A 14343-nucleotide genomic window follows, 5' to 3' on the forward strand; every position below is an offset into this window, starting at 1 on the left:
CTCAACAGATACAAAAAAAAATGGAGGAACCCCATGTATCTTATCAGATCACCATGGCTTAAAACTAGAATTCAACAGCAACACTAATTCCTGCAAACACATGAAAATTAAACAATGCTTATCTAAATCATCAATGGGTCAAGAAAGAAATAAAGGGAGAAATTAAAGACTTCCTAAAATTCAATGAAAATGACCACACATCATGCCCAAATTTATGGGACACAATGAAAGCAGTGTTAAGAGAAAAGTTTATAGCCCTAAATGCCTACATAAAAAAGCTGAAAAAAAACTCACACTAGTGAATTAATAAAACATTTCAAAACTTTACAACAAAAAGAAGCAAACTCACCCAAGGGAATTAGATAGCAGGAAATAATCAAATTGAGAGCTGAAATCAACAAAATAGAAACAAAGAAAACAATACACAGAATCAATGAGACAAAGAGTTGACTCGTTGAAAAAAATCAACAAAATAGACAAACCTTTATCCAAACTAACCAAAAGGCAGTGAGAGAATATCCAAATTAACAAAATTAGAAATGAAAAGGAGGAAATAACAACAGACACAGAGGAAATCCAGAGAATCATCAAGTCATATTTCAAAAACCTGTACTCCACAATATTGAAAAACTTAAAGGAGATGTACTGATATAGAAAGACATTCATACATATGGCAAAAGAAAGACACTCAGAATCAATAGAGGAAGATGAAGGGTCAGTTTCAAGACAGTTGGAAGCAACTGGATGTTTCAAGAAGGAACTAGAGATCAGTAAGACACCAAGACGGGATATTGAGGATAAATTTGACCATGAAGAAGAGTAGATAACTGGGTACCATTAGTGGAACTCTAGAAGATAAGTTGCTAGAGATGGCAAATGCAGGTAGCTTTCTAAAAACATCTAGGAGATAGAGATAGAGATGGGTATAGAAATAAAGCTAGGGGGATGGAAGGATGGAAACAAGGAGAGAGGGAAGAGGACCAAGAAGAAAGAGGGTGGGAGAGAAGTAGGAAATAAAGAAAGGAAGGGAGGGAAGAAGAAAAAAGGGAAGGAATGAAAGAAGAGGGAGGGAGGGTAGAAGAGAGAATATTGAAAAATAAGTTGCAAGCAGGAGACATATAATATGGCTTCAAGTTAAAGAAAAGATCCCAAGTGAAGAAATAATAGGAATGAGAAGGATTTGTGATGTAACAAGGAGAGTCACAGAACAGGTATATGTTTTGTGTTTAAAGTCTGGTTATGGGCCAAGGCCAGTTCAGGCACCCTCTCCTCTGCTGCCCAGGAAACAATCTGGGGACCTCTCCTTGGACCTGGGAACCCCTCTAGAATCAAGTATCTTGCAAACCCTAAAATGGCTCCTTTAGTTGAGATATATACTTCCCTGCTCTCATATCCATCCTTCCTCCCTCCCCCCATCCCATTCCCCCAAGCTATCCCCCATCCTCCCCTTCTCCCTTCTCTCTAACCATCTTGCCTTACTTCCACCCCCACCCCCACCCAACCCCGTGCACCCAAGTTTGCCTGGCAATCTTGTCTACTTCCAATATCCAGGACGATAACTATATGATTTTCTTCAGGTTCACCTTCTTATTTAGCTTCTCTAGGATCACGAATTATAGACTCAAAGACCTTTAACTATGGCTAGAATCCACTTATGAGTGAGTACATACCATATTCCTCTTTTTTGGGTCTGAGTTACCTCACTCAGTAAAGCGTTTTCTATTTCCATCCATTTGCATGCAAAATTCAAGATGTCATTGTTTTTTACCACTGAGTAAAACTCTAATGTGTATATGATCCACACCTTCTTTAACCATTCTTCTATTGAGGGGCACCTAGGTTGTTTCCAGGTTCTGGCTATTACAAATAGTGCTGCTATGAACATAGTTGAACAAATGCTTTCGTAGTATGTTAGGGCATCTCTTGGGTATATTCCCAAGAGTGGAATTGCTGGGTCCTGAGGGAGGTTGACTTAAAGTCTGAACTATAATGAACAGTTTAAATGCAGAAAAAATACTCCAGACTAGTGTTTGCAAGGCTAGGGAAGGGAAATGATTATGTGGAAAATTCAGATGTTTAGAGTGGTGGAATAGTGTACCCACATCAGCACATCAATCGGAATGAAGTGCCATACTGAGATGAAATGTTCTAGCTGGGAGTCTGTGACCAAGGGAGAGTGGGTATGCGAACTCTGAACTGTCTGCTAAACTTCCTTACACTCCTAAAGCCACTCTGTGAAGAAATCCTTCATTCAAAACACATCCTAGCTCTTTTCTTCAAACTCTTGCCAAATAACCCAAGCCGACCCCAAATAAATTGACAAGTCGGACCAGGAGAATGGAGTCTTTGGTAAGTAGTAGAGGAGTCTGTAACCAGGTTGTATACATGACTATCACTGCACTCCCGCGAACCATTCTCTTGTTTTCGCTCAACAATGCTAGATGAATGTTCCACATGCTGCCCCTGAGCAAATGTGAGGCACTAAGGAGCCAGCAAGAGTGTATGCCGCATGCAAAGTGCTCCGAGTGGAGCCTCCCACCTGAAAGCAGAACAGTGAAAGTGTCGCCGTATTTCCTTTGGAGAGTCTTCACGAAAGCTAAGGGGTCCTTTTGGAGATTCAGAGTAATGCCGAGATAAGGAAGCCAACCTTTTATCAGGGGAGGTTCACCAGGTCGCCTATGAAGAGGAAAGAAATCAAAGAAAAATGAAATTATTCATGTTTTATTACATGCAGGTTATGTATCCAATCTAAATAGAAACGCATGAGCTGCACAGGCTCTCTCGGTTTAGTACTTCCTTGGTCCTTGAGTCGTCACCAACACGGGCTTATAGCACTTTTGGTTTGTGTGGATATTGGGTGAGTACTTCAGTTCCTTGCTTTTGTTCCTCAACTTTTGATACCGTTTTTCTTAGAAGGATTCCACCGCTGCTTGACAGCTAAGTCACAGTCTGATGGATTTATCATATGTCCAGTTTTCCATCACTGTACACCTGAAGGGTCTGTGGCTAAGAGTCACAGTAGGTAACCAAATCAATTTGTAGAATGTATTTTGCAAAACTGTCAGTTTGGTTACCATGCTGATATAAAAAAAAAAAAGTGAATTGCCTGATTTTACTTTTGTCTTTTACAATTCATGCTATAAATGTCACCTACTTAATCTAGTAAGAACTAAACTTGGTTATTTTATTTTTACAATTTTGTTGTATGTATATGGGAGTTTTACCTACATGTATGTTTGTGTACCAAGTGGCTGAGGAGGCCAAAGGATGGCATTGGATACCCTGAAAGTAGAATTAAAGATAGTTGTGAGCCACCATGTAGGTCCTGGAAATTGAATTGGGGTCTTCTGAGAGAGCACAAGTGTCTTTAATCTCTAATCTTTCTCTTTAGCAACCACCCAATGTAGTGTTAACTAACATTTGTGGTTGTTGGTTATGTACTTGCCAAGTGTGAAGGCTGATCTTGGTTGTCAACTTGACACACTTGGGAAGAGGAAACATCAACTGAGGAGTTTCCTCCACAGATTAGCCTGTGAGCATGTCTGTGGGATATTTTCTTGTTTGCTAAGTAATGGGAGATAGCTTAGCCCACTGCAGGCTATTTCCCCTAGGTAGGTGATCTCAGAAATTATAAGACAATTGGTCCTAGCCAGAAAATTGAGATGGAGAGAGGAAGGGGAGAGAGAGAAAGAGAGAGAACGAGAAACAAAAGAGAGACAGAGACAGAGAGAAAGCTATGGTTTCTTCTTCAGTTCCTGGCTAAATTCCTGCCCTAATACCTCTGAATGGTGGACTGTGACATGGGATTTTAAGCCAAATAAATAACTCCTTCTCACCCAAGCTGCTTTTAGGTTAGTGTTTTATCACAGCAACAGAAAACAAACTAATACCCAAAACAGCTATGTGATAGGTCTAATCTAAGATAGAATTAAATTGCTTATAAACCATGCATTTCAATTGCTGATTATTTAATTTCATAGACTCCCATATTTTATTTCATAGTAGCATGGAGTGTTCAGTTACATGGACTAGGTGATTTACCTCCAACTGTATGCAGAAGCACTTACTTCTTCTCCAAATATGGGGTATGATTTCATTAAATCTTAATAAGACTTCATTGTATGTATGTATGCTAAAGCTTTAAGGAAACGGTGTATTATGGATTTGAAAGTTTGCAAAAACACTTTAGGGAATTGTGCACATTGAAAGGAGGTGTGCTCTTTAGAATGAATAAGCCACATTATTCACTGGGTATGTTTCCCATTCATCTGGTTGATCAAAGAGTTTAGAAAAAGATGTCACCTTGGAGGCTTTAGTGTGGTCCCTTGTTTTCATGGCCAAAGGATCTCAGGTCTCAGATGTTAAGACATTTGCCTAAAGGTTAAGAACATTCTGTAAACTCTGCAGCCCCATAGCTGTGCTTTCCAGCACGCAGGAAAATCAGTCAATCCATGAACCCCATTAAAAAAAATCTCAGCAGTGAAGAGCTCCGGCCGCACTGACAGACACAAGCAGTGCACACAGTCTACTGCACATCCGAGAGCTCATGCTGTGCTCCGGGTGTCAAAGGTCACAGAGTTTAGCTGCCAACATGAAGCTCTTTGTTATCAGCTGTCAATCGGGCTGGAATTACATAATCAGAAGAACGACAATGAATTAGCTTGAAAAATATGTTATGCTACTGAGAACAATAAAGATGCCAGGGCAGAGCGTGTGGGAGATCTTGGAGGTGAAGTACTTGCTTACTTTGCTCGAATGAGACTCTCAGTTTGACTCCTGGCACCACACAAAGAAAAAGAAACCCACAAAACCTCAGTATAATTTTCTTCAATTTTGTATTTTGTTACCATTTTATGAAGAGTTTTTTAAAATAATGACCACAGTTAGGATTTTTGCTAAATATCACTAGTAAAGTAATTTTAAGTATGTGAAACATTCCTTAAAATACTATGAATTAAAAGTTTCTTCTTTTTTTGATCTCTGACATTAGCAAACTTGTATTGCAAAATTTCTTCCGGTCATTTATCTATTTATCTAGTAAATACAATCTGATTTAAGATAAAAATAAGACAAATTGGAAAATCAATTTTTTAAAATCCTTGAATGGATCAGAATAAATATTCAGAAGGACTTCAATTCTCTTGTCCATCTGTGATACTACGTGCTTCATGGATTTCACTTTGATCAATCACAAATACTACTAGCTCAGATTTAATCAAAGGTCAAGATTATCATCAACTCATCAAGGGTTTTATTTTAATGCAGCTGTATTAACCCTATCAGAACTCTTCACTTCCTATATACCAACACAATAGACTTAAACAAAATGTAAGCAGCAGATCTTGCCACTGTGTGTGGGGGGGGGGGATTTAAAATAAAAACTGAGTTGCAATAGAAATCAAGGGAAGATTTTGCATTCTTTATTTAAAAGACAGTTTGTTTTATTTCTAATATTTCAGACATGCCAGTATTTAAGTACATCTGCAAGGACACGTGGAAAGAAACAAGCCACATTGTTAAAACAACAACAACAACAAAACCTTTGATCTTATTCTTTATAGTTTTTTTCTATTCTCTTTCTTTTAATTTTTTTAAAAAATTATGCTTGATTTTACATAATTGTTTTAGCTATCCTTGGTTTTTTGCTTTTCCAGATGAAGTTGAGTATTATTCTTTCAAGGTCTATAAAAAATTGTGTTGGAATTTTGGTGGGGATTACATGGAATCTGTAGATTGCTTTTGGGAAGACATCCATTTTTACCATGTTAATCCTACTGATCCATGAGCATAGGAGATCTTTCCATCTTCTGCTATCTTCTTCAATTTTTTTCATCAAGGACTTGAAGTTCTGGTCATAAAGTTCTTTCATTTGCTTAGTTATGCTTAGCCCCAAGAGAGTTTATATTATTTTTGGCTACTATAAAGAATGCCAATTCTCTTATTTTTTTCCTAAGTTAATTTATCATTTGTATGTAAGAGGGTTACTCAATTTTTTTAAAAGTTAATTTTCAGCCACATCACTGAAGGTGTTTATCAGCTGTAGGAATTCCCTGATAGAATTTTTGGGGTTGCTTATGTATAGGATCATATCATCTGTCCTACCTCAACTTGGTATGCCATGTTTTGTTGATATTAATGAGAAATATGCCTCTTTCTGAACAGAAAAAGAGAAGGAGTCGATTGTGGGGAAGGCTGTGGGAAGGCAGAGGGAGGAAATGGGAGGAGAAGAGGGAGGTGAATTGTGGTCAGAATACAAAATAAATGAATAAATTTAATTAATAAGAAAATTGAAACCAAAAAAAATACTTGTTTTGAGACAGGGCATTGCCAAGGCTGGCCTTGAACTCAAGTATGCTTTTACCCCTGCTTCTGAATCTCTGTATTGGGATTATGGGACTGTAAACCAACTCATGGCTAACTCATTATTTTCTTGAATCCAGCTTTCCACTCTGTGCCGGGGTTATAGACACAAGTCACCACACCCAGCTTTTCGCATGGGTGCTGGGATTCCATACTCAGGGCTCATATTTATTGGGCAGGCTCTTCACCCACTGAAGCATCTCCCCAAACACTAGAGAAGAAAAGAGCACTCATGTGAGTAGAGAGCGGGATACTCAGGGTGGAATTTGTTACACAACTGGTCCAGGATCCTTTGAAGTTTTTAAGCATTCTAGTTCACAGCATTCTCTTTCAAAATATTAACTCAACTCATTCCCTTGATCTCTTTTTACTGTGTCTGGTTTAATGTTGCATTGTGAATACGATTTAGTAAGGCCTTTTGTCATATTCTAATTTAAAACAACTAATGTCATCTTCTATACTGTCATTCAACCAAAAGTTGTATTCTCCATGGCGCTTAAACAGGGGAGAGGATGGGATGCAGAAATCCAAGGGAATATTAGTTGTATTCCATATTACTTAGCCACATTAGGATGCCATTTTATTGTTACAGACATGGCAGGGCCATTATTTCTTATAGCTGTATTTATTTTGGCAGGAGTAAATTTAAGACTATTAAGCACTATGCCACAACTGTACACAGTTACGGGCGGAAAACAGTGCTTGTTCAGCTTACAACCCATCCAAAACAAATAGCGATCTATCTTTATTGCGATAGTTGTAAAACCTATATAAGGAGGAGAGCCATCACTATATTGGTCCAGAACGGCCTGTTGACACATGGCTCAGGGCAACTACTGCTGTTTGTCCTACTCCTGCCCCATGACTTTGAAAATGAACTATTCGGTGCTCTCTGCTGAGTGAGGACACAGGATGCTCAGTACCACTTGTGGCTAATACAATCCTAAGACTGGACTAAACCTGGGCCTGATGTTGTATATGAAGTTTAAAAGCCTATAATATCTACTCTTTCTTTATCTCATTTTAATAATGCATACACTCTCAAGTTAGTATGTAAAGTGATATGACAATCATATTCACTTGGGATTTTTAGGTATCTTCAAAGATCCAATCTAAATTCTTTGCACACACAATTTCACCAGCACCTAAGATTTCTTCCATAGGTGCTTGGCTACATCTTAACATCTATGTAAAACATCAAGTCCAAACTTCTCTGACAGTAAATACTGGAGAAGAATCCAAATACAGCATATAAAATGTTTAAGACTTGTCCCTTTGAGAGTACACCAACACGGAAAAATTGATTACACACAATATTTGAAGGTCATCTTTAGGTTACACCTAGAATTGAATGCAGAGACTAAACTATGTGGCTACTACTATTGGGGCCAGAGAGAGAGCTCAGGAGTTAAAAGCACCTGTTGCCCTTGCAGGGGCTCAAGCTCCCCATCACCCATATGGTGGCTCATGCAGAATTCTAGGTCCAGAGGATTCAATCTCGCTTTCTGGCTTCCTCAAGTGTTTGGTACCCATATACAGACAAACACTCACCCACATAAAATAAAAATAAATATCTTAAATATTTTGGCTACCGAGTGTATATTGTTTTCTGAAAATGCAGGAATACCATATATTTTGTACATCTGACTTAATACAATGCAGATTCTCGGTCTTTGTTACCAATAACTGAGAGTAACAGCTCTCATGTTCTAGCAGCATACAGAGACGGAGAGAGTGGGTACACAAAGCAGAGCTGGTTCCACTGCTGTCTTACCCTGCATGCAGTTGCTTATGTGTGTGGTTACTCACTCATTGTCTGTGTAAGCTGTTCAGCCAGCAACCCTTGCTCTGTACCTTCACCTTCCTGGGCATTTTCAGCTTTGAAGAACTTCTCCATCCTTCAACCCACTGGGCTAATGAAGCTGGTGAGTATTCAGATAGACATGGACTTGATAGATTGAGTAGACAAAAAGGACACTACACAGAAAGCTGACCTCAAGAAAGGGCTATGGTTCTTTAGAAGTTTCATGGTGTGTGTTTGATTACTGAGGCATAAATCTCTGATGTGATGTCGTCTAACAGAGATAGATTACAAAGAAAGAAAAAGAGACTGGGTACTTGAGAATTAAGAGGAGGAAGAGCAAAAGGGAGCAAAATAGTGAGGTTGCCCAGTGGTAAGCTGGACTCGAAGGAGAGTGATGAGATCACCAGAAAGTTTACAGGAGAGAAATGAGCAATCTTTAACTCTGACAAATTGTTCACTGGCTTAGAGAACCGCAAGCCTTTTCATCTCAGCTCATTCAATAAACGTATTAAACCCATAGAAGGTTCTGTTGGTAGTAGTTTTAAAAGTGGAACTAAGGCAGTGTCTAGTGTTCAGTAATAGTGTTCAGTGTATGGTTATACATACGAGGTATAAAACATAGGTGGTAGACTGAGAAGTGTCAACAGACTGCAAATCCAGAGAACAACAACTTTTAATTTCCTCATAAAGAATCTTGTGGCATGGGATACCCTATCAGGGGTTTCTTCCCTAAAGATAATTGACCCCCTACTCTTAGCTCTTCACTTAGGAGTAAGGCCTTCTGATATTTCCCCCATTTGCATTAGACATTTCAACTGGTGCTGTCTTTATGCAGGTCTTGTTTAGGCAACTAACTATATTGTTGAGATTTCATGAGTGCAAGTTCACAGACATATATTCATAAAAGACAAACAATACTAAATGGACTCATTATATATATACATATATACATATTCACATACACCATGTGTCATATATATTTTATTTTATATACATATATACACACATAATATACATGTTTGTGTATGTATATGAATATATATACTATATTAAGAATAATAAAAAGACTAGATTATGAATTTACAAGGTAGTTGGCGGACACAGGAGAAGCTGAAGGGACGAGATGCAGGAGTAAATGGCATAAATACAGGACTACAATGAAATTTTGAGGAATAATAAAAATTCTAAGTTAAAAAAAGAATCTTGTGGATAAGAGAACAGCATTGGTCTTCATAATCAATGTCCATTGGAACTTCAGATACATTTAAAGCACTTCGTAAATAATAGTATTGAGATATCAGACCCTATACCAACATCAACACTTAGAATACTTGCACCAACTTCAGTGCTCCTGTTTGAGAGAGAGGAGAGGGGACTCCAGTTAGGATCTATCTTATTCTAATTCTCTAAATTTATGACCCTACTTCAGTACTTTGCAAATCACAGATTTTCAAACAAGGGCTGTTAATGAAGAAAGAACACTCAAATTCTGGTGTGTTTACAAGCAGTCTTACAAGCACTGTTCTAATGAGTCATTAGCTGATATTAACCAATTGGCAACGAGTTTGGGGGAAGCTATGAAAACTATTACCATAAAATCTGAACTTGGGACTTCCAGTTCCTCGGTTGGAAGAGGTATGCAAGGAGGTGGGAAATCAACAACACTTCCATATGCACAAGAAGAACACAGAACATTCTCACAGTCAAGAAATTTCAGTCCACCAGACAACTGATGGCATAAGGTGAGCCATCAGCCTTAAAGCAGAGGCAGGTAAATGTGAGTTATAGCTGATAGGAACAGAAAGTTGCTGCTGAAGTCAGAGGCTAGCAGGAACATTTAAAGAGAAACAATCTGATAATGACCGAGCACAAACTTACTTGAATGAGGAAAAGAAAAGTAGAGCTCCTAGGGGCACAACCCAAATAAGGTTTTCAGAGTTCTACCCAAAGAAAAAAAATATCTAAAAGTAGAAACATATCTACTAAAACATGGAATTTATCATCCATAACCTTCCAGTGCAGAAAGCATCAGGTCTACGGAATTACTGGTGAGTTTAAAATATCTGAGAAATTTCTCTACAGTTGATGTCAGATAAAAGACGAAATACCGTAACAAGAAAAAGAAACTGCAAACATCACAAGGAAGGACAATTAGTAATCAACATCTTATAAATGTGGATGCAAATATTCATCAACCAAATTCAACAAATATTTGAGTAGGTGGAATTTATTCCAGGTATTCAAGCTGGACTCATCATTCAAAATCTTCTGTGTAACCTATTACATTAACAGACTAAAGTAAACAATCACCTGGTCATATCAATAGGTAGAGGGGAAAAGCTGTTAGACAATGTCTAATACCCGTGTATGTTCTAGCACATGTAGAAGTCAACTGAAAATGAATAAAATACTTAAATTTAATCTCTCAAAAATCTAAAACTTTAGAAGAAACCATAAAGGAAAAGTTCCTTGAGATTTGTCTTGACATTTGTCCAGAGATTTGACACCAAAGCACAAGGAACAAGAGCAAAAGATAAACAGAGCACAGAAAGATTAAAAGCTTCTATATGGTAGTGGAAAATAATGGAATGGAAGAAGATATTTACAAATCATGCACCTGATACTTATCTTCAAAATATATAAGGACTTCTTAAAATTCAAAGTGAAACCTTAACAACCTGTTTAAAAAATAGGCTGGAAACTTGTATAGGTATGTCTCCAAAAAAGACATAAAAATAGACAACATGTATTTGAAGAAACAAATAAAAAAAACCCAAACAAACAAAAACAACAGCTCATAATGAAATGTCACTCATTGTCTTAACGAAAGACAACCAGCACTGTGACTCTGTGGAGAAATTAGAGCCCATCCACATTAATGTTTGGAATGTAAAATGATGCAAAAAATAATACGGAGATTACTCAGTATAAAAAAGTTACCATATGATCCCACAACCCCACTTGTTTATTGCAAAGAACAAAATCAGAATCTGAAAGAGATCTTAGTAACTCTATGCTTGTCACAAGGCTAGTCACAAGAGCCAAAAGATGGAAATAAGTTGAATGTTACCACAGATGAATAAAGACAATGTAGAATGTTCATGTGAATCTGCTGCAAGTTTGTTTAAGTCACAGAAAGGAAATTGTGGTCCGGGACAACAGCGATAAACCCTAGAGTCTTATGTTAAATGAAAGAAGACGACTTCTGAAAGAAAAGCATTACATGCTACCACATACGTGAGCTATGTACAATAGGCAGATCCACATGAGTAAAGCAAACAATGATCGCTATTCTGACGGGAAAGTGGGAAAACTAAGCACTTTCTAATGAACAGAAAATTTCTAATGAACAGAAAATTTGAGACAAGCAAAACCATCACAATCATCTGTAATTCTAGGCCAAGGGGATTCACTGACTTCTTACGGTTTTCACAAGCACCAGTTCTGCATGTGGTACACGTACATACATGCAGGCAAAACATTCATACACATAAAACAAAAATAAATAAAATATAAAAAGCAAGATTAAGAAACCCAATTGATTTTCTTTAAGCATGCAGCAAATAACTGATACTTGACATAAAAAATCATAATACCATTTATATTGGCACAAAATTAAATATTATGCTATAATTCACTATAAAACTTCATACTCAGGTATAAACAAAAAAATACATACACAGTCTCTATGAGGAAAACAAATGGGGACTGGAAAAAAAGAATAGGCAAAAATGTTTAAATCCCAAAAAATTATCCTGTGAATATCAAAAAAATGGACTTTTGATTTTTTTCTGGAGAAACAAAACACTCCAAATAGTCAACACACTATTGAAAGAGAATTGGATGACTTATACCACCTGACTTAGGGACAATAAGGAGCTGCAGTAACCAAGACTGTGTGATGTCAATGGAAGAAAAAGTGACATAGATGAAGTGGGAGAAACCCAGAAGCTGACCACAGCAATGCGGTCACCTAGCCTTACACAGCAGCAAAGGAAGTTCAATGGAGAGAGGGTTGTGGTGGGCCGCTCTGTTGGCCAGATGTTGAAGTCTGCCATAGCCTGCCGGCTTTCTCTAACCTTGAAAACATGGAGCGACCCGCTCCCCCCACCCCACCCCACCCCACCCCACCCCGCTCCACACCACCCTGCCACACTGCCCTGCCAGCAAAGCCTTCCTGCTCTCTACCTGGCCTTACCTAGCAGATGTCTTTAGGCCCAAACCCCTGAGTTATCTCAAGGATCACCCTGACATAGTTCCCTGCAAATGTTCTTCCCTTGCTGTCCACATGATAATCAGGCAAATGTTCTAGCCATTTTGATAGGGTTGTGTTTCCAGTAAGTCAGATATATGATAGGACCGTGTCACTTAAAGCAAATTAGGGTTTGTCCCCAGGCTTCCTAATCCTATATATTTCCTATACTCTGGATAAAACTGAGCTAATTCACTGAAGTCATTGTCTGGAGGACTACCTCCATCAATTTCAAGGTCATCCAAGGATCTCTGTCTTTGACTTTGTCCCTTTGTCTTTATGGATTGATAATAACCAGACCATAAAAATAAAGGGGAACCCACAGGGTAGTTTTTCAACAAGGGCTGTAACAGCTATGATTACATGCAAAAATATGAGTGACATTTTTATACCTTCACAGCAACGAACCCAAAACAAATGAGAGACACATTTCTAAACTGAAAAATCATCGTTGGAAAATAATATTGAAGAAAATATACATGATGCCGGGTTTGTTGATAGGTTTTTAGATATAACATTAAGAGTTAAGTTGTTGAAAATATTTTGAGAGTAGTTACTTATAATTTAAAAAGAATTGGCTATTCATTCATAAACATTATGAATCCTTTAAAAGCCAATTATTACCGCTTCCTTAACTCAAAATGATAAGGTCAATGAACCATTCTGTAGGGTTTAGTATCAAATAGGATCAACATTAATATCCGTAGCTTACATATTATTGCTTAAATAGGGGTCAGAGAAACTAAACAGAGTGAAACACTGTGCAGTATCCCTGTTCTTGGCAGGACGATTCTGCTTTCTTCTCATAAGGAGCTTCAACAGGGACATAAGTCCATGCTGAGCTGAGATTTCTGTCCCTTTTAATTCTGTATGCTGGATTCATACACCTGAGGGACTTTAACCAAAGTTACTTTTCATCCTTGAGTTACAATTTTATTTTTCATATGTCTTAATTCATATATGTGTGTGCCTGTGTGCACATCTCTGTGTGTAGTCTTATCAGTAAAGATGTACATGTGAATGTATACAACAATGAGGTCAAAGGTCAATATTTTGTGTTTTCCTCATTCACCGTCCCTCATAGTTTGAATCCGGGTCATTGATGGGCCTGAGATGGCTCAGTCAATGAGCTCTAGAAGCCCCTGATACCTTCATCGCTCTACCTTCAGTGCTGGGGGTACAGACAGACACTGCTGTAATAGCTTTGAAGAGGTGCTAAGAATCTGCATGTAGGTTAGCATGCTTGTGCACCAGGTGCTTTGCTGATGTAGTCATTTGTCTAGTCTCCAATCTGGGGGTTTTTGTTGTTGTTTCTCTTCCTATCACCAGTGCTAGGGTGGTAAGCACATACCCCAAGCCTCAGACATATCTGTAAAAGTGATGGTTCTGGGGTATGAACTCAGGTATTTTACCAACTGAGCAATATATACATACATACATACATACATACATACATACACGCACACACACATATATATATTTCATAGAATCTATTATATATAACATATAATAACCAAGACAATATATTTTAGCATTTTCTCATTTTTCTTTTTTTTCATTATTGTTTCTTTTAATCTTTCTGTTTTCTCATTTAGTTTTTGTCCCCTTTTCTATATTTGAAGTGTAGTTCATTAGAATTTGTTGTCATTCATATTTGTACGGTATTTTGCCTTGATTCTATTATTCAGAGCTTTTATAGGTGACATTTGGAAGTGAGTTCAATTTTAGACTGATTTGTATCAATCTTACCCCTAGTCTTACGCCCAATTTTTATATAACAAGACAGGTTTTCCTCTGTGAGTAAGGGTACCATACTATTGGACTTGCTATAGTTATTGAAGAGATTCACTTTGTCTCCAACTGGCTCCTCTTGGCCACTAGCAATAATACCTTTGCCAGGGTGAAGTCAGCTCAGGATATCCTGACT

General features: G+C 37.8%; 1 protein-coding gene across 1 annotated transcript in view; it reads right to left on the reverse strand.

Moving 5' to 3' along the window:
• The window catches only part of Cyp7b1 (cytochrome P450 family 7 subfamily B member 1), a 179602-nt gene that overhangs the window by 42452 nt on the left and 122807 nt on the right, over window positions 1-14343 (reverse strand). Inside the window, exon 2 of the mRNA XM_048420615.3 lies at window positions 2540-2676. Within this exon, the coding sequence (XP_048276572.3) occupies window positions 2540-2676 (137 nt within the window). The remainder of the gene's footprint in view (window positions 1-2539; window positions 2677-14343) is intronic.

Source organism: Myodes glareolus, chromosome 16 (assembly GCF_982192425.1).
Source record: "Myodes glareolus chromosome 16, mMyoGla1.1, whole genome shotgun sequence".
Taxonomy (NCBI): domain Eukaryota; kingdom Metazoa; phylum Chordata; class Mammalia; order Rodentia; family Cricetidae; genus Myodes; species Myodes glareolus.